Source organism: Schistocerca nitens, chromosome 3, assembly GCF_023898315.1.
Source record: "Schistocerca nitens isolate TAMUIC-IGC-003100 chromosome 3, iqSchNite1.1, whole genome shotgun sequence".
NCBI classification, from domain to species: domain Eukaryota; kingdom Metazoa; phylum Arthropoda; class Insecta; order Orthoptera; family Acrididae; genus Schistocerca; species Schistocerca nitens.
This window is the reverse complement of record NC_064616.1, coordinates 846,643,719-846,665,403: the sequence shown is the minus strand read 5'-3', so window position 1 is coordinate 846,665,403 and position 21,685 is coordinate 846,643,719. Positions and strand designations below refer to the sequence as shown.

The 21,685-nt window shown below is 41.4% G+C and overlaps 1 protein-coding gene across 3 annotated transcripts in view; it reads right to left on the bottom strand.

Annotated features, from left to right (window-relative positions):
- The window catches only part of LOC126248869 (nuclear pore complex protein Nup98-Nup96-like), a 213,018-nt gene that overhangs the window by 47,445 nt on the left and 143,888 nt on the right, over nt 1–21,685 (bottom strand). For all 3 annotated transcript variants that reach the window (XM_049950313.1, XM_049950314.1, XM_049950315.1), the window contains exons 12-13: nt 14,135–14,401; nt 6,344–6,499 (exon numbers count right to left, since the gene is read on the bottom strand). In XM_049950313.1, the coding sequence (XP_049806270.1) occupies nt 6,344–6,499; nt 14,135–14,401 (423 nt within the window). The remainder of the gene's footprint in view (nt 1–6,343; nt 6,500–14,134; nt 14,402–21,685) is intronic.

Below are 21,685 nucleotides of genomic sequence, written 5' to 3'. Positions count from 1 at the left end.
ATGATGCGTGTCCCAACATGTGTGCTAGGAAGTGAAGGACATTAAGCTTACAGGAAAAGCCAATCTTCAAGAGGCAGATATGGGGGCAACCAAGTAAGCTTGTCAAAAAGAAGACCCAAGAAACAGAACTGGGAACCCCAGTCATGAAATGGGTGTAGAGGTAGAGCTCCTGATGAGGATGGATTTTCGAACACCAACAAAAATGCACCAACCACAATTTAAGGGGGTAGAATTGAAAACCCTGTGAGAGTCCAAGTGATAGTGCACCAAATGGCACCCTGGAGCTGTCACTCCGCAGAGGCTACAGAGTGTTAACTACTGCAGATACAGAAATCGTCCACCTACTATCAGCGGTTACCAACAGTATGATGGAGCCACACGCCCATTAATAGCCATGAGGAATGGACACTTAACATAGGGCCCTGCAGACTGAAATTCTCCTGGGTCCACGGAGAGCTATGAATGGTTCCAACCCAAACCCTGACCCTGACCAGCAAGTGGGACAGGAAATCAGGAAATGGCAAACAAAAATTGGGAGGAGAGAGGAGAGGGGGGGGGGGGGCAGAGGGTGAAAACCCCACTCATTCATGGAGTGGAAGATATCATAGCACCAAGGCTTGTTGCAGGCCTTATGAAGATCAAAGGAAACTGTGACAAAATGGAGGCCCTGAAAAGAGAACTACTGAACTGTGGTTTCAATATAAAGCAACTGATCAATCAGAGATCATCCCTTCTGAAAGCCGCACTGGTAAGGAGACAAGAGATCCTGAGATTTGAGGGCCCAACACAGCCGACTAGCCAACCGTTCAAATAATTTGCAGGGGATGTTGGTCCGATTGATCAGTTGGTAACCACAGAGGGACAACTGATTCTTACTGGACTTAAGTACAGAAACCACAACACTGTCCCTCCATTGAGAGGTGAAGGAAACCTTTGAGCTAAGTACAGTTGAACACGTGAATGAAATACTGTTGTTGCAGAGAAATGAGGTGTTTAAGCAATTGGTTATGAATGGAATCGGGGCCAGGGGTAGAACTGCGGGAAGAGGTGAGGACCAGAAGTTCCCATTCACAGTAGGATTCCACCCAACAAGGAGTGAAACTTATATGGGAAACTTTGTGCTACTCCTTCACAAGGTCAGAAAATTATTTTTAAACACAGAAGCAGAGCTCCAATCTTTCCTGTACTGCACTAAGTGTAAAATTAGTCTGCGCCTCCGGAGTACCCAGATTGACAGACAGTTAAAATTCTGTGAATTTTATCCACAGTGGATATTGCTGAACTCCGTGACTGTTATTGTGACTGGTAGTGGAAATTTTTCCACAGCTGGTTAAAATTCTGTATTTGAGCCTGTACGTGCCCTGTGCCTAGGGACTCTTACACACACTTTGCTGCACAAATCCCTAAAGACCTTGTTGCCTGTGGGTATTGGTAAAGAGGCATTTCATAGCTGGATGAGCAATGGTATGGTATGGTATGGTATGCAGGGAAATTTGGACTAGCAAGCAACTTACATGCCTCATGCACTATGAGGAGCTGCCACCGGATATGAGTAGCAGGTCACCAGTCTCAGCACAGAGAGTGGTCCTGTAAAGCCCCGTGACCAGCCTGATCCTCTAATGGTGTACAATGTCAATGATCTTCATGTAAGAAGGCTTCATTGAACTGTACACTGTGACCCCACAGTCCAGCCGTAATTACACTAAAGCCATAAAAAACTGGAGCAGACAAAACATGTCTGCTCTCCAAGACCTATGGCTAAGATACTTCAAAATGTTCAATGCCTTCTGGACCCTTATCTTCAGGGGTGCCAACCACAACAATTTGGAGTAAAGAATGAGGTCGAAAGACCGCATGGAGTCTTTGAACAGGAGAATGGTGTTCCACATATGTGATTCAGGCCAATTAAAAACATGACAAGAATGATTAAAATAATGAATAAACAGACACACACAAAAACACTGCAGAAAGTTTAAAACTGGTCTTTGCAGCTCACTCCAGTGTCATGACCATCAGTTGCAAACTAACACATTTCTGTTGCAATACTTGAAGATGAACAGGAAACTGCAAAATCATCCACAAGTAAGGGGCATTGTAGAGGATTCTTTACCATAGATATGCGAGTGTTTTTGGCTATTGGTAAGAGGGTAACACTTAGAACACTGCCAGGAGGAGCAAAATTCTCCTGCTCGAAACTATTCAACAGCACTTCATCAGGTCAGTACCTAAAAAAGCGTTTTGATAAGAAGGACTGAATGAAGATGGGGAAATGACCACAGAAGCTCCATTGGTGCAGCTGCTCTAGTGTACTGTGTCTCCATGCAGTGCCATACACCATGCAGATATAACGTAGGAAAGTCTGCTGGACAGCCACCTCTAAACAGGGTCAGGTTGTCGACATTGGATCGACATCTCCTGAAAGCACAGTGAGAGCAACTTAGGAGCTGCTTGGTTCCTAACACAGAGACCAGACGACTGAACCATTGTAAAGGCTGCACTCCAGTAACTACTGCAACACATTCAGTTCTTTCCTGGTTTGATTTGAGGTATCAAAATTGCCTCCCTCCATGATTTGGGAAAACCAGCTCCCACATGGACAGTGGGCAGTTGTAGGATTCCAAATAGTTACACCTGAAGTCCAAGTCATCCCTTTCTATGGTAGCATGGTAATAATGGAATGCTGGAGTGTGGCTGGCAGTGGCAGTAACCATTGCAAAATGGTCTGCCATTGGCTGTGTGAGGTCTAAGGTTCAAATGGATCTGAGCACTATGCGACTTAACTTCTGAGGTCATCAGTCGCCTAGAACTTAGAACTAATTAAACCTAACTAACCTAAGGACATCACACACATCCATGCCCGAGGCAGGATTCGAACCTGCGACTGGAGCGGCCGCTCGCCTAGAACCGCACGGCCACTTCGGCCGGCGTGTGAGGTCTCCTGATGGTGTTTGGAAACACTCATTTCAACAACGCCACTATAGGCGTTTACTGTAAATCCTCCTGATGGCTTCCCATACTTCTGTGTACCAAGTGGAACCATTGCTGGAGTCCAGTAATGCCTGCTATGGCCTTTTCTTGCTGTCTTTGATGCTGCATTGAGCATTGGCCCTTGCTAAGTGAAAGTCTGCAGGGTATTTGCTGTTAGGCAGCATTTAAATCGGTCGCAGAGCTGCACACCTGGCCCACATTACAGAATGGCAGTCACAGGTCCACTGAACGACAGAAGGCCTCCTAAGATGAAAAGAGGACTTTGGAATGGGGAAGACAGCAGTGTGGTGTATTGTTCATGTGATGCAGTCCACCTAATCCTGGACGCTGTTGCAGCGTTCAAACACAGCCAGTTGGCCCAACAGCATCCAGTTGGCTCTGCTGACTGTCCATTTTGGCTACGTCCTTTCAGGGAGAGCTCCATCCACTAAGTAAATCCAGAGTGGTAAGTAATTACTGGAATGAAGGTAATCAGAGACTTCCCACTGAACTAAGTCCACAAGGACCGGAGAACAGAAAAGGAGGTTGATGGCTGAGAATGATCCAGTAGCAGCACAGAAACGAGTGGGAGTGCCTGTGTTGAGGATACGCATCTCACGAGACGTCCTGAGGCTCTCCAAAACATGACTCCGAGGGCAAGCACACGTTGAGCCCCACAATACATGATGGGCATTGACGTCTCCCAATAGGAGAAATTGTTGGGGGGAGTTGTTCTGTTAGAGCCAAGGAGTGCAGAGGAATGGTATGCATTATTGACAATCAGACGATTCAAATCACATTTCCTGCAAACACTAGCACAGGGGCATTCCTGTGTTATGAGTTTCAGTTCCTCCACATGTGCCCCAAAACCATTAATGTTCGCCTGTAGTACGGAAGCCATATACCACAAGAGTTTCACTTTCACCATGACTTCCAAGGAGGGGTGCCCGCAATTGGTGTAGGCTCAGTCTTGGGGGCCAGATGATTGTCCCAGTCTGACATCAAAGCCCATCAGCTGTGGAGATGATTCGAGACACACATCAAAGACTTAGGGAAATGACAGAAAACATGAACCAGGATGGTCCAAATTTGAACTGTTGTCCTTTACAATGTGAGTCCAACGTGTTAGTCACTGCACCACTTCACTCGGTCTTGGGGGAAATAACACTGCATGCGTAGGTGGAGGAAACCTACCTTCACATGCTCTGTAAGTTTCATGCTGTTGAAAGCAAATACGAACAAGTCCAATTTGGTCAAATCATTATCCACCCTTTTCATGTTGTTTCACACATCAACAATGCCTTTTTTTCACCCACTCCGCTTTCACCTCCTCACCGGGTATTTCGATGAGATCTATGCAACAGTGAACACATTTTGTGGAGTCCAGTTTCAATTGCGTTCTCTCTAAGGCATTGAACTTTCTAGAGTTGGAAACTGAACAATTCTATGAACAGGGTGCAATTTTTCAAGTATTTGACAGATTTTAAAGTTCCAGGGAACTTCCTCAAAGTTTCCCTCTTCCCCCTTTAACTATTAGAAATAGATTCTTCAGAGAGGTCCATCTCAGTTCCACTAGCAGCTAGGGAAACACGGGTCCACTCACACAGAACCCTGCTTGCCTAAATAAGCCTTATACAACGGTGGTACAGCAGGTTCCCCAGAGGTCACCCACTCGTGACTGTTCCACCTCAACAGCCTTACACCTCATCAGTGTACAGCACTCACTGTGATTGAGGGTTGGTTTTTCTTTTAGGTTTTTACCACACACACAACCCAGGCAGTCAAGCCAAGATCCTCATTCAATGTGCACACAACATTCCACTGCTGTGCTGCACTTTGGTCACTGAAGCAAGCCCAGAGCTTACTGTGACAGCAGACTCCTGGCATTTACCAGTCCCCAGCTCAGGAAACCCAGGCTTGCCAAGTCCATACCCAGAAAACTAATGCTGAGCCCCCAGGGGCAGCCAGGAGGTAGATAAGAGACTGAAAACTGTAACCGCAGAGTCCAAGTGGACCCATACAGCACCTGCTTCGATCTGGTACGAAATTCATACCAACAATGCCCATATGGACCAATGTGTAAACACACTGGAGGCCCTCGAAGGGCCTATCCCATTCCAACAGCATACACTGAACCCACAAAGGGTCAGTGAGTGAGCATAAGTAAAATGAGATTCCTGAATAACAACAGAAGCTGCAAAGCAAAAGGAAATAAGGGACTGCAAATTTGGAAGGTCATTATGGTATCCATTACAATGCCATTGAGTAGGCACAGAACTGGAATCCAAATGGGAGGCAAATGGGCCGAAGCCAGTCATAATAAATAGGAGATCAGACTCAGGTTGAGAGGGAGGAGTTGGCACATCCAGGGACAACAGAAGGACAGCCTCCTCCTACCCCTCCCCCCCTTCCCTCTGTTTCGTAAGCCAAGAAGAGTAAGGGGGTAGCGACTAAAGAGAGAGAGAGAGAGAGAGAGAGCTGACTTCAGCAACATCTGAAACAGAGAGAGTTAGTGACCTTGGGGCACATGGATTGTGGGCCCTGTGGCTGACTTTTGGCAGCATGCCTCCAGTCTGGGACACAACTAGAGGAAGGGTCGCAGGAGGGGGGCAGGCCCCAAAACTGGCAGGAGCCAAAGAAGTGGGACACTTCTCTGGCTGGGTAGGCTGGAGTGACATGGAGATGAGAGGGCATGGAAACTACACAGAAGGGGGAGAGGTGGGCATGTCTGGCATAAGGAAGAGGGAGGAGGTGGTGGAAAGGATGTAACAGAGGCAAGAAAATGTGGAAAAGGTGATAAAGCCACATGGCTAAGACACTAAGTAAGGTGTTCTTCCCCAGCTGGCTCTCACTATGGAGAGAGGTCAGACCCAAAATGGGAACCAAAAACACTGGGGGGGGGGGGGGGGGGGGGAAACCAGGCACAAAACTGGATGAGATAGTAGAAACCAATAGGATAGCTGGGCCGACGCAAGCAAGGAGACACTGGGGAAGGGGAAGGGGTCAGAGGGGAAAGGAGCAAACACATAGAGGGACAGGCACAGGAGAGAATGCAGCCTGGGAAGGAAGGTCCACAATAGCTCAGTGCCACACATGTGCCGCGCACCATCTCGCAAGAGAGCCATGACTCTGCATGGCAAGGGGGGGGGGGGGGGGGATGAATCTTGGCAAAAAAACCTCGTCTGATTATCAGGTAATGGTGTATCACTTAACTGGTTGCAGTAAGTACTAATAAATGCATTTATTTTCTACATCACTGTCTCTGTTTCATTAATGTGATTATTCTACTGACAAAACTACAGAACTTCAATATTACAAGTCTAAAATTTTATAATTTCAATTTTACATGTAAACATTATGTGACAGTCCACTGTACCTTTTACTGTCAGGGATATGAAGCAGTACAAATACAGCCCACTCCCACATTCCATACGACTCAAGTTGAGCAGCAAAAGATGAATGAACATGTGCTGCTCCATATTCAGATGTGTGATGATAACCAATTGCATGGAGAGATATGTACACCATCCAGCTGTTAAAAAAGAATATTTTTTAGTGTTACTATATCAAACATACATATCCAATAATAAATGGTCGATGTATAAAATACTAATTAAGTTTGCATTTATTGTCAATTTGCTGATGACAACATAATTTAACAAGCACAATAGCTTGCAAGATAGGCAAACAAACCAGATTGAAGCCCACACACACTATTACTTCGTGTGAACCAACACACACCATCTGGATGCAGTTAGGGCAAACATTCCAGATGAATATTCATTCAAATTCACAATGTTGCATCTAATAAATCTCTCCATTGTTAGTAATGACACTATGACAGACTTCAAACTAGTGTAAAAATGAAACCTAACCAAAGAGGATGTGTGTAAATCTACATTTTTTCACAGTCAGAAATCACATTTCTTCATGAATTACAAATGAATTCTTTAAGCAGTTTCATTTTATACCATACATTGAAAATTAATTTTTTAGCTTAATGCAAGAACAAGTACTGTCAAAAAACCTTACTTGCAAAAATAAGGCATTGAAATTTAGAGGAAAGTTTCAACGCCATTAACACTGATAATACTTTATACTGCAGATTCTTATTTGGCACTAATAAATATTATAAATGTTGTGATTTACACTGTGTAGAAGTCCCTAGCACTTTACTTGATTAGAATTTTTCTGACATTGATTGCTTTCATACTGAAATAGTTTCAGTAACCTTTAGACATATATTGTTTTTGTGTCATTTATTAATTATGAAATGTGTATTTTTGCTGTTTTACGTAATATGATAAAATGAGTCACTTATATTATTACAATTTGTGCATGTTCTACATTTCACTCACAGGATAATATCCGAACCCTTGTAGGTATAGTTAGGCTGTCAGCAAGTGGGTTAATAGTTAGGGAGAGCACTACTCTGTAGCATGCGGCATATGGAAATTAGGGTCAGACAGGGAATATGCTCAGATAGCCGAGGTGGTTAGGACGACCACTCACATAAAGCAGGAAATCCAGGTTTGACTCTTAGCCCAGCATGAAAATTTTCATCTGTCGTCGTTTAGTTTGCTCAATGCCCCAGTGCAGCTAAATGTCATCCGTTTCTTTGATCATGTAACATTATTCATAGTCACTTTTATCTGGTACGTATTTGACAGTCTCCTGGATATCCTAGTAACAGGTTTTGGTGAAATGTCTTCTACAGTGGATGTGTGAAGGTCATTAATGAATACAGGTCTTTGATCTTTTCTGCAAATAACTATATAGGTGTTGTGTGAATGGGTTACAAGTCATGATCCAACGGACGTTTGTTGCATTTTGCTAACTGAGAAATTATGAAAGGCACTGTGTGTTGTATTAAAAACGTATTAGTAGTTGTGGCAACTCTAATAAAGATGGTAGAGGAAGACATGGCAACTAAAATAAACACTGAATGAAGGAAAGTGCCTAACGCATCTTCCCATTTTTATTTTATTTTATTTATTTATTTATATATTTATTTATTTATTTTTCCCCATACCTTACACAGTACTTTTCATAATTTTGGGATGGTGTGTTTAATACTGTTGTTAAAAATAGCACCTTTGATTGTGGCACCATACACAATCATTAACCTGGCTCCAGGGAGGAATGGTCCCCTTCCCTATTCCTCCACTGGGGTAATTCCTGTCTGGCGCGTCCACGTCGCGGGGGTGGGCATCTTACACTTCAGTAGGCTGGAGTGCTAGGATGGCTGAGTTCAGGCAGGGACCCAATCCCATGGGGTATAATACAGAACCCATGCCCATGGTTATGGGTGAAGACCTTAATGGCAGCGACAGCGGAGAAGGAAGACTTCAGAACGGCGTAGCTGGCAAATGAGGCAACCCTCCTTTCTGGGGATTAAATGAGAAGGGAACCACTGCCTTGTGGTGGAGGAGAAACTCCAAAGGCTAAGGGAGACAACCCCAACAGAAAATCCTTTCTTGCATTAGGCCTAGCAAGCCAGTACGAAAGTCTTCATATATTGCTTTCAAAACACAGACGAGCCTCGGAACGAACCACTCAGGATTTGACCCCACTGCTTCAAGTACTGATGCGAATGATGGGAGACCTGACGATATTCATCAGTACAAGAAGATGAAACCAACTGGACTAAAAAATAACGTAAATATTGGCACCCTTAATATATTAACCCTCAATGGAAGAATGGAAGAAATGACAGATGTACTAACAGAGAGAAAGTTAGATATATTGGGATTAAGCGAAACAAAGTGGAAGGTAAAAGGTGAGAAGAATTTGAGAGGAGGAGGAAAACTGTACTGGAGTGTGAATAACAGGTCTGGAAGAAATGGTGTGGCAGTGATGGTGAATAAGAACGTACAAAGCTGTATTGAAAGTGAGAGATATATATCAGACAGGATCATACTCTTAAACCTGAGATTCCAAAACGAAACACTAAGAGTAATCCAGATTTATGCACCTCAAGTGGGATGTAACGAAGAAGAGAAGATTGACTTTGAAAATGTGTTAGAAAACCATATATAGAGTGCTAATATAGTGATGGGAGATTTTAATGCACAGGTAGGCAAAGACAGAACGGGGTTTGAGCAAGTATTGGAATGTTTTGGATATGGAGGCAGAAATGAAGAAGGGGAAAGGCTCCTGGATTTGTGCCAGAGGAATGGAATGAAAATAGCGAACAGCAGGTTTATGAAGAGAGAAAGTCATGTTATCACCAGATACAGTTGGGATGGAAGAATCAAGAGTGTAATTGATTATATTCTAGTAGATAGGGAATGGGGAGAGAAAGTAACAAATGTGAAGGTAATTCCAAGTGTGAGTGCAGATGGACATCATAGATTACTGGTGGGACAATGGAAAATGAATCAGTGTGTGAAAAATAGAAAACAGAAGAAAGTGATGAGGATACGGGATTGGAAACTGAAGGAGAGTGAATCTGTTGAGAAGTACACAGAATTAATCACACAAAAATTTCCAAAAGAAGTTTTCTGCGATGTAGAAAAACAGTGGAGTTTATTCGAAGACACTTTACTCAAAGCAGCACAAAAAGTATGTGGCAGAACATCTGGAAAAGAAAAAGTAAGACAGACAAGTTGATGGGATGATACCACAATCCAAGCAATTAGAAGAAAAAAAAAATGGAGCATGGAGAAAGTGGTGGAAAACTAAAAATGACGAAGACCATAAAAGATATATAAAGGAAAAGAAGAAGTGCAAAGAAATAGTGGAAACAGCAAAGAAAAAGGCATGGGAAGAGTTTACAAAAAAACTTGAAGATGATGTGAAGAGCAATAAGAAAATTTTCTATAAAACGATGAAAAATAAAAGGAAGGCTTCTGAAGTACCAGTACAAATGGAAACAGAGGACGGGGTACCGTGATTGAAGATCCAGGGAATATAAAAGATCTCTGGAAAGAAAATTTAAAAAACTGTTAAATGCTGAGGATCAAGTACATGAGGAAACAACAAATAATGAAGAAATTGAGAGAAGCTGGGAAGCAGAATTAGGACAAATTACACAGGAAGAAATGAAAAAGCTGTGAAGAAGATGGAATGGGGGGGAAAGCCCCAGGACCTGATGAAGTATCAGTGGACATGATAAGAGCAGCAGGTCCAGTGGGAATGCAGTGGCTGTATAGAGTACTACCAAGCGCGTGGAGAAATAGTGCAATACCTGACGATTGAGAACAGAAGACACTATTCCCATCTTCAAGAAAGGCAATAAAAGACTTTGTAAAAGCTACTGAGGAAAAACCCTTATGAGTCATACAGCCAAGATTTTTGAAAGAATTTTAGTAAATCGAATAAGTGAAAAGATAGAAAAGGAGCTGAGTGAAGAACAGCATGCGTTTAGGAAAGGAAGATGCATGATCGATCTGATATTTTCTATCCGTCAACTGATGGAAAAAAGTTGGGAGTATAAAAAAAGGGTGATAATGGTTTTTATAGACATAGAAAAGGCATATGACTCAGTTAACATGGAAAGACTCTGGGAAGAAATGAAGAAGATAGATACAGAAGATGGTTACATTAATGTAATAAAGACAATGTACAGAGGACACAATTGTAGAATTAGAACACCATTGGGGAACTCTGAATGCTTCGAAATAAGACAAGGACTTAAGCAAGGAAGTATTCTATCTCCTGCACTTTTTAATGTTGTGATGGAGGGAATGAACAGGGCAGTTAAAGATGTAGTAAAAGAAAAAGACAAAAAGATGATTTTTGCAGATGATATGGCAGCTAGATGTACAGTTACAGCTTGGTGCATGGAAGGAAATAATGAAAAGGTATGGATTAAAAATAAATAAAGATAAGAGTGAAGTAATGGTATTTGGAAGAGAGAAAGGGATCAACAGAAATATTACCTTGAATGGAGAACCCCCTCAAAGTGGTAGAAAGTTTCACTTAAGTGAATGAAATATCTAGGGATGGAAGACTAACTAATGAAATTAATAGGAGGTTACAGAAGGGAGGCAATTTCTACCAAAAAATAAAACACCTGACTTGGAATACGGAAGTTTTTATGTATAAGAATTATTACTTCCCTATTGTCACCTATGGTGGAGAAACATAGACAATGACAGAAAAAGGGACTGGAGCAGACTGCAAGCAGGGGAAATGAAATTTCTCAGAGCAGTTAAGGGGAAAAACAAGAATGGACAGAGTAAGGAATGTAGAGATTAGAAAGGACCTTAAACAAGAAAGTATGGGGAAAAAAAGAGAGAGATTAAGATGGTATGGGCATGTTAAAAGGATGCATGGGCAGAGACTCCCCAAAATTATGGAAGAGCTCAAGATGGATAGGAAAAGACCTAGAGGGCACCCAAGAACATGGTGGAAAATGGGAGTGAGAATATCTGTAGAAAGGAGAGATGTGACCTGGCAGCAAGTGGAGGAAGAAAAGTGGTGGGAGGACCGAGCCAAATGGAGAGGACTCTTCAGCACCCAGACCCGGCAGTAGCTGGAGCGGGATTCGGATATAGATAGATTAAAAATAGCATGCTATATTAATTTTCATTCATTTTACGTTTAATGTGATCTAAAACTTACATTCAGTGAATATCTATGTGGGGTTTACATTCTCCTATCTACACACCACCACTGTTAAGTTGGTTGGTTTGGGGGAAGAGACCAAACAGCGAGGTCATGAGTCTCATCGGATTAGGGATGGACGAGGAAGGAAGTCGGCCATGCCCTTTCAGAGGAACCATCCCAGCATTTGCCTGGAGCGATTTAGGAAAATCACGGAAAACCTAAACCAGGATGGCCGGACGCGGGATTGAACCCCCGAATCAGAGTCCACTGTGCACCACTACTGTTAAGGTGGAAAGAAGAGTGTCTCACTGCTAGGTAGCAGTGAAGGGTTAAAGGGGGGGGGGGTGTTGACTATAATGTCACAAGTAATGTGAAACCTAGTGCCAAGCTTCACAAGATGTAAGAACATAGGGGCTTTGTGCAGAGATTTGGATGATGATGATGATTATTTACTTACATGAGCAGGAACCTTGTTTATCAACTTGAAAGAGTATAGTATTATAGGTGGCTGGAGGGAAATAGGTACAGCAAGAGTGCACATCCATGTGGGTTTCATGGAGCTTTTCCAGTGCCACAACCAGCCCTGGGTTAACACAGCTGTCAACCACAATAATCAAAGATGTGAGAGGATTGCTTCTGACTGAAATGAAGTCTCGTATCTGTGCTCTACCTGTTGCTGCAATTTGGAGATGAGGATTCAAAAATCATGGCCTGCACCTGAACAGGAGGAGGAACACAGATTAGCTGATCATTTTGCCGGAAGTATAAGGTACAATAAGCACATAAGGCAAAAATCCTGTGGTTACTGGAGTCAAGGGGCTCACTTTTTAGGTAAGAGCCAGGTTATAGACAGACTGTCTTGAAAGAAGTTAGAAGTAAGCTGACACTCCATGAGCTGACACTTAGGGAAAAAGAAAAACAAAAAAACAAACACACGAGCTTATTGAGTATTGGAGCAGATTTGGGGCTGGATTCATAATAGAACAAAATCTACAGATGTAAAGGTGATTTCCTGAGTACCTTAAGTAAGCGTGATAGGACTGTTACTGTTTACAATATATACATAAAAGATGTTGTAGAAAGCATCGGATGCTCTTTAAGGCTGTTTGCAGATGATGCCATTGTCTATTAAAAAAGTAGCAACACCAGAAGATAGTAACCAATTGCAGAATGATCTCCAGAGAATTGCTAAATGGTGCAGGCTCTGGCAGCTGCCCTGAACGTAAATGAATGTGACATATTGCCTGCACATGGGGAAAGAAATCCACTACTATACACCTACACTACTGTTAGAAAAAGCATCAACTGTAAAATAACCATGATTAACTATCCAGAGCAACATCAAGAGCAATGACCACACATAAAACTAAGTGTCTGCAAGATGGATGCCACAGCAACTGACTCCTGAAATGAGAGAACGACATGTTGATGCTTGTGAAGAACTACTTCGGCGCTTTGAACGAGAAGGTGATGGCTTCCTTGCAAGAATCGTTACTGGGGACGAAACCTGGGTTCACTTCCACCAACCAGAAACGAAGAGAGCGAGCAAGGAATGGCGCCATTCCTCATACCAAAACCAAAGTAGTTTCAAACAGAACTATCAGCAGGGAAGGTTATGCTGACTCTCTTTTGGGACAAAAAAAGGCGTCATTTTGGAGCATTACATGTCTAGAGGGACCACTGTCACCAGTGCATCACACACAGATCTCCTAAAAAATCCTCTGTGGCTTGCAATCAAATCAAAGCGACTTTGATTGCTGTTAGCAGGTGTCCTTTTGCAACGTGACAATGCAAGGCCCCACACTGCCCGTACAACAGTTGTAACAATCACAGACCTGCATTTTGAGTGTCTTCCTCATCCATCATACTCACCAGACCTTGCCCCCAAGTGATTTCTATATGTTTGGACCACTCAAAGACGCAATGGAAGGAAAGAAGTCCCGTTCTCATGAAGAGGTAAGACACGCAATGCACGAGTGGTTGTGCAGACTACCAAAACAATTTTTTTTCTAAAGGAATTTATGCACTTTGTAAGTGCTGGAGGGCTTGCATTGAGCGTGGGGGAGATTATGTTGAAAAGTGATACAGCTTTGTACCACTTCTGCATAATACATAATATTTAAAAGAATATTTAAGGTTTTCATTTGACTCACCCTTGTACTCTACATGGGATTATTAACCAAAAGTAGTACCCACTTTCACACAGTTTGTGTTAGGTGAAAAACATCCCTTGCTAAAGCTTCTGTCCCTGCAGGCAGAGCTGTGTACGACAGTTTCTTGAGATCCACGTCAGAAATTACAGGACTGACTATCTACCATGAAAAATAATAACAACAGTAACAACAATAACCATGACTTTTCCTACTCACTGAACCAGGTAGGATGCATTAAATTTAGGATATGCAGTTATGTTTGACCCTTACTTATTCACCCTGTTACAGTTCACCATGAATATTTTCAGCAGCAACACAACTCACTGGCCATCTGTACGGTGATCCCAATGCAATCCTTATAAAAGTATAGATCTGCTGGTGAACCTGCACCGTCTTTAAAACTAGTTAATCGAGAAGTGAACAACTTAATAATTACAATTTAGTTCTAAAATGTTCATTACCTAAGGCTGTAGTCCAATACATCCAGTGTGTGTGCAACTGGATCAAACATTTTTGCCATAGAATAGAAGCGATCACAATACAAATGGATAAGGTGGTAACAGAGATCTAGTGTCGGTAGTTTCTCATCTGAGTCATATATATAGCCCTCTTCACAGTAAGGCGGTAATGGAGCTTTTGCATAAAGATTACCAAAATCCTTTGGATTAAATGCCTTTTGATATGCAGTGAATGCATCTTTGATTGTCTGGATACTGGATGTTAAGTACCTGTAAACCAAATTAATAAAACTCAGGAAGGAGAAAAATGAACGACAGCAATACAATTTCACATACACACAAAGTACAACTAAACATTACTAATATTAAATATCTGTGCTTGCAGTTGACAATGTTCTAAGTCCAAAAGTGGTAAAAATTAGTTAAATCTACAAGTACTTCCCAGGCACTTCACTTCTTGTCTAAACACTGTGTCAAGACCTATTGGTACCTCATGCTGAGCAGTGCATTAATGTATAGTGGGTTATTTTTGTAAATGTTGATCTGATGCAGTGAAGGAAGTGTCTAGTTCAACCATCCTGACATGGCACATTCTTCCTTGGGCTCAATGCAGTTGGGAATGCGTATTATCCTTCAAGTCCACTGACCTGTGCTACGTGCCATGCCGTTCTCAGTGAAGTCTTGAGCTCTGCAGAACAAATGCTACTAACAAGGAGAGGATGCCTAATCATCATTGCCGAATTCGTCCAAATTCATGGTACATGTAGAGCATGGTGAGACATGAAAGTGCCCGAAGTGGGAATTTCAGATGGCAAAGCATTCAGGAAATAAGAGGAATTTCGATACGGATCTATCACCATGTGTACCTTATCAACTGTCCCTGTGATAATGTGGTGTTGGCTCAGCAGTAAGCGAACGGATTTGTATTGAAAGGGTCGCGGGTTCGACTCCGCTCAGCAGCAAATATTTTTGCGCTCCTCCTTCAGAATCCGGTAAACTGTCAACAGACTTGTACAAAAAATATTTAACTGATGTGATGAAGCCCTATGTGCAAGAGAATAAATGTCTTCTGTTGATTGACTCATGGGCAGGACAAACAAATCCACAAACGTACAATGAACTGTTCCAAGATCAAGACAGATTGCCAATGTGTTGTATCAAAGTAATTCCCCAAATGTACACCACTAGCGCAACCCTGTGATGTATATTTTCATAGCCAGGTAAAAAATCTAGTAAGAAAGTTTCAAAACTGCACTTACCTTATCGAGAAAGAAGAGGAAATCACTTCCCGAGAAGCTTGTATCAAACTTCATTCCATTGTACATTACCTGCTATCCTCGCACATATTCAGCGACATGCTGCATTACACATGGTTCGCTGCTAGACTGTGCGATGAAAGAAGCTGTTTTCAGAATGTCAATCAAGTTTCTTTTTCTATGGAGACATTAAAAAAACCACGTCACTGCAAAAAGGCGGCGTTTATAATGTGCGCAAGATGCGGTCAAAATTATTGCTTCCTCTGTTTCTTTCATGAATATCATCCCAGTACATGATGTTCCCATGTACACGTTAACTACAATCCATTTTTAACTGTTTGCAGTCCCGCATTTCATCCTATGCCTATACTTTTTGTGCTTATATGAGGGTAAGTCAATTATTATCCGCAGAGTAGTTATAAAATTGTATTGTAATCAAATAGGAAACTTACAAGAACATCGTTTTTCGACAGTCTCCTTGCGGTTCAACGCACTTGGTCCATCATTGTGCAAGCTTCCTGATGCCCCCATGAAATAAGGTTCTCCGTTGAGCTGCGAGCCAGGAATGCACCGCTTCATTCACTCCTTTGTCCATGGCAAATCAACTGCCTCTTAATGCCTGTTTGAGGGGACCAAACAAGTGATAGTCAGAACGGGCAAGATTGGGACTATATGTAGGATGATCTAGTACTTCAACTTTGAGTTTCTGGAACGTTTCAGCAGTTTGGGTAGCAATATGCGGACGGGCGTTGTCGTACAACAGAACACCTTTTGACGGCAATCCTCATCATTTGCTTCGAATTGCAGGCTTTAGCCCGACAGTAAGCATCCCACTGTAAAGTAAACTGTTTACTGTTGTGCGCCTTTCCCCATGATGTTCCAGTACTGGACCTTGTGCGTCCCAAAAAAACTGTATGCATCAGTTTTCCTGCAGACGGTTGGATATTTAACTTTTTCTTGCATGGTGAATTTGGATGTTTCCACCCCATACTCTGCCGTTTAGTCTCCGGCTCATAATGATGGATCCATATTTCATCACTAGTGATGATCCTGTCTAAGAAGGTGTCCCCGATCATTACCACAGCGATCCAAATGTTATTTCGCAGATGTCTAAGTGCATTTGTTTATGCAACTGTGTGAGCTGTTTTGGGACCCATCTTGCACAAACTTCATGAAGCCCAAGTCTGTTATGGATGATTTCATAGGCAGAACCATAACTAATTTACAGACAATGTGCCACTTCATCAATAGTTAATCGTCTGTCCAAGAAAATCATTTCACGTAAACGCTCAATGGTTTCTTCATTTGTGGCGGTAAACCAGCTCCTTCATCGTGTTTAACACTTGTGCGACCATTTCAAAATTTTTCAATCCATTCATACACACTCCGCTGTGGCAAATCACTGTCCCCATACTGTACCAAAAGTCTTCGGTGGATTTTGGCCCCTGATATGCCTTCTGACCACAAAAAATGGATCACTGAATGTTGCTCTTCTTTGGAAAAATTAGACAGTCGAGCAGCCATGATTAACAGCACCGCAGCAATAATTAAACTAACCTAGCAGCCTGAAAATTGCAGAGATATGCCAACAAATAAACAAAGCATGTGTCATCAATGTAAAACGACAGTACTACCAAAATAAATAAAAATATAACTAAATTGCAGATAATAATTAACTTAACCTCATATAAATTAATAAAATAAACTATATGATGTTGCCGTTAATTGTGATATCAGTATTGTATGCATTGCCAAGGAGCACAAAAATATTTGCCACTGGCATAGGCGAACTTGCAACCCTTCAATGCGAATCCAATGTCTTACCGCTGAGCCAAACTCCGCTTCCTACACATTGTGTCACAGGGACAATTGATAAGGTGCACATGGTGATAGATCCCTTTCAAAAGGGCGCAGCTTAAGAGGAGCAGCTTATTCGCAATCACGCTGGAAATGTAGAACCAGGTAAGCCTCCTTCCTTTTGTTTCTTAGTTGGCACTGATGAGGTGAAAAGATTTGCCACCAAACCATCTTCTGAGAAAGAAGACTATCAGGAAGAAAGGGCTGAAGGAGGAAACACAGCCAAAAAGGATGCTCGCAAAATGTTTCGAAATTGAGGGTTGGAATACGAGATGAAGTGAGGTAGAAACAAAACTTACCCCAGGAGAGAATGTACACCTTTACACTTGTACAGGAACAAGAGTTCAGGAAAATTAATATATATGAAAGACGTGAAATACTGTCTAAGGAATACTGGTCGAGACTCCTACAACTGACGGCCTCAGAAAGAACAAGATTCAGGACAGAGGAAAGCAGCTTTGAAGGCAGTTACAGCCTCTTACTGTTTAATGACTAAAGAATACTGCTGTGCAAATGATGTTTCTTGATTGTATTTGATGAAACCAGGAGATTTGTGGAAACAGTTATTCAAATGAAGAAAAAGAAGTGATGTTCCGCCTGGAGCAATTCAGACAGGAAGGAAGGTATTTATCGGCTCAGGAGTGAAACAAGGAAATCTGTTAGAGCCAGTGTCAGAATTTCTCAGGAACATTCCAAGCTAACGGAGTCACAGTTCAAGAAGAGAATGCAGTGAAAGGTTTTTGGCCCACCACCTTACAATTATGTCCCTAAATGAAGAGTATACCAAAGATATATGGACTAATGCCAATGCACCCTACAGGGATTTTTGTGAGGAGTTCCTGAAGATGTAACTCAGTATAAAAAATCCAAAAGTGAACACATGTGACCTGAGATGAAACAAAATCGCAACTAAAATTTGCTCCACAAAGTGAAATTACAAATGAAAGGCTGCTGATAAAGAGAATGTTAAGAACAGTAATTAAATACAGGCCATTACATTTTATTTGCAGCAATCAACTCCTTGACTCACAGCAATCAACTCCTTGACTCGAAAATTTAATATCATTTTACAGACAGACATTACGGACAACAATCTCACAGTACACGACTGCTGTGATGGACTGACACATTTATGACGAGGCTAAAGCTGCAAGAGGAGCTCATGAAATGGGATCTTGTTTGCACAGATTCATTCAAGACACCAAACCACAAGTGGAAACATTGATAATGTATTCTGGCAGCTATTCAGGCCAAAGTAAGTACAGCCATATTGCAGTTAAGGTTTCCATGTGGTCTTCAATTTGTGATATTCACTCACTAATGGCACCTTTTAACAAATGCATCTTTGTTAAAAGGTGCCATTAGTGAGTGAATACCACAAATCGAATACCACATGGAAACCTTAACTGCAATATGGCTGTACTTACTTTGGCCTGAATAGCTGCCAGAATACACGCATGCACACGCACACACCCCAAATCTTCCATACTGATCATGGCAGTTTTTTCCTCCCTTTTTCTTTTTTGGGGCAGGGGGTGGGGGGCAAAAATGGGGAGGGCACGAATTCGTAATAATAGGCAGGTATAACCAAACCACAACTGGTAAACAGAATTCAGAAGACACATTAGAGAAAATACAAATGTAGGTGTTCTCTCATTGCAATAAAATCTCAACTCAACCAACATCTTGCTACACATAGAACAGCACAGGATTCTGGAGTGAGCAGAAGGACAGTCTAGAGATTTCTACGTGGTAGTTCTTTACAGCCAAGCTCACAAAGCATCATGCAAAGAGGATTTTCAGGAAACTGCCTTCTGCACCTAGTTTCTACATCAAAATTGGGACTTCATGTCTTTGCTACTGTTGACTAATGAAGCCACTTCAAACTCTAACAAAGTAAATATCCACAAGACTCCTTTTTGTCACAAGAAACCCCTTGCTGGATATAACAGGAAGCCAACTGAAATGGCTTGAGCATAAATACCTGTTTTCGACTCATCCACAATCTTATTATGAGACTGTAACTTTCTGATTAATGATTAAATGATAGTGAGTACTGAACATGCAGTGGAAGACATTCCACGAACAACTAGGTTGTTAATATAATGGCAGAAAGATGGGTCTCAGATCTTAAATGTCTCCTTGTCTATGGACTGACAGAGAGAGGATTGGCGATCTGTGCGACTGGTCACCAGATTTAACTGCTATTGATTATTACTTTTGGGGGCGCATTCAAGACATTCCGTACCAACAATCATACAATATGTGGTGATCTGCAAGATGACATTGCAAATGCTGTCACTCCCAGATACACAGATACTCTGAGTACCTAAGAGGGTACAAAGGCACACACATCTGGGCTCTGAACAGGGTATAATGCATTCTTAACACCTGCCACCATAAACCAAAACAAAAAACTTAATTTTTTTAGAATATGTCTTCAGCTCTAAAACTGCAATTAAAGTTTATTCAAAATATGAAGTATAAGAAAACTTCTACCCTTCACTGCAAAATTGAAAAGCATATCACTTATCTTGCAAACTTTAATTTCCTTCTTTAAGCCTTGTTACAATCATCATCTCCAGTACAAGTTTTTCTATATCACCAGAACAGCAAAACATATACAGACTGTCTAAATAATTTCCAGTTATGAGAGCTATTATTAATAATACTAATATTTTCCATTTTAAATCAAGTTTCCTCAATTTTTAGCAGGTTTCAGATAATGTAAGGTTAATTATTCTATTTGCCCTTCTCAGTTCGCCTAATACGTATTCTAACACACTGTCTCTCCGTAACATTTACTTTACAAGTTCTCGAATTTAGTGCAAAGGCTATGCTCCTCAAACTCAAGGTCCTATTGAATTGTATTCTGGATTGTGAATACAGTTCTGTGAAATGAATGGAATGGCAGACCACTCATCACATGGAAGTAGTTTAGGTGCATTTTACTGTGGGACAATAGTAGTAACTCTTAGGAAACGAGAAATAAAAATACTTCACATATAAAGGAATCAGGCTTGCTTGAATCATCCAACCATCATGATTAATGTTTGTGCAGATCATTTACAGCAAATGCCAGGATAGATCCTACAGACAGTCCATAAGCAAGTCCAGAATGAGATTTACACTCTGCAGCAGAGTGTGCACCGATATGAAACTTCCTGGTAGATTACAACTGTGCCGGACCGACACTCAAACTCAGGACCTTTGCCTTGCGTGGGCAAATGCTCTACCGACTGAGCTACTGAAGTGCAACTCACGACCCGCCCTCACAGCTTCAATTCTGCCAGTACCTAGTCTCTTACCAAAGGTTCCAAGTTAGAGTCTTGGCGCGGCACATGGTTTTTAATCTGGCAGGAAGTTTCATAATGAAGTCCTTCCCCTTTTATTGTCAATTATTTAGGAGTTATAAAATGAAATCAATTATTGTACTTTATCATAACCATCTATTCCATCCACTTTTTTTACTGTTATTTTCACTCCTGAATGTTGGAATTAATTTTTAAATGATTACAACAGTAAAATAAAGTTCTGCATACATTATGACAACTACGACTGATGCGCCGACAAGAGTAGCAATTATCTAAAATAATACACAACTGATGATTTTTGACAGCATGTGTGCATTGGTAACATGGCTGCTCATAAAAAGAAAGGAAATTAATACTTGAGTAACTAATCTTTTGCCGGCCGGAGTGGCTGTGCGGTTCTGGGTGCTACAGTCTGGAGCAGAGCGGCCGCTACGGTCGCAGGTTCAAATCCTGGCTCGGGCATGGATGTGTGTGATGTCCTTAGGTTAGTTAGGTTTAATTATTTCTAAGTTCTAGGTGACTGATGACCTCAGAAGTTAAGTCGCATAGTGCTCAGAGCCATTTGAACCATTTTTGAACTAATCTTTTACAAACAATAACTATACTTGCTCATTTAAATCGTCACTATGATTTATTGTCTCTGAAATTTTAATTTCATTTACCAACTAATTTTTCTTACTAATGTCAATTCTGGAAATTCAAAGTCAAGTAACTAATAAAATGGTAAAAACCTTTTTATAGCCAAGATCGCATAAATACTAATTTGTTTTCAACAACCGGTTTTGACTGGCTTTGCTGTCATCTCCTGGTCTTCAGAAATTGTTACAAAATGTGTTCATTTTGAGTTGGAAGTTCATATTAGTGGATAAAATTTAACACATTAAACTATTTAAGGTGATTTAGCAATGAATGTAATATGTCAAGCTACCATATACAGATATACTATTGTACATTTCATTATATACTGTTTTTTTAAAACTTAAACTGTGAATGCTACACGTACAGACGTTGCCACGTATATGAGGTGCATTTTGATTGTAAACCTTTTATTCCTGACAAACCTTTGCATAGCATCCAACATTTTATCCACTGATGTAACAACTTGGTATGAGATTCCAACCCGCAAT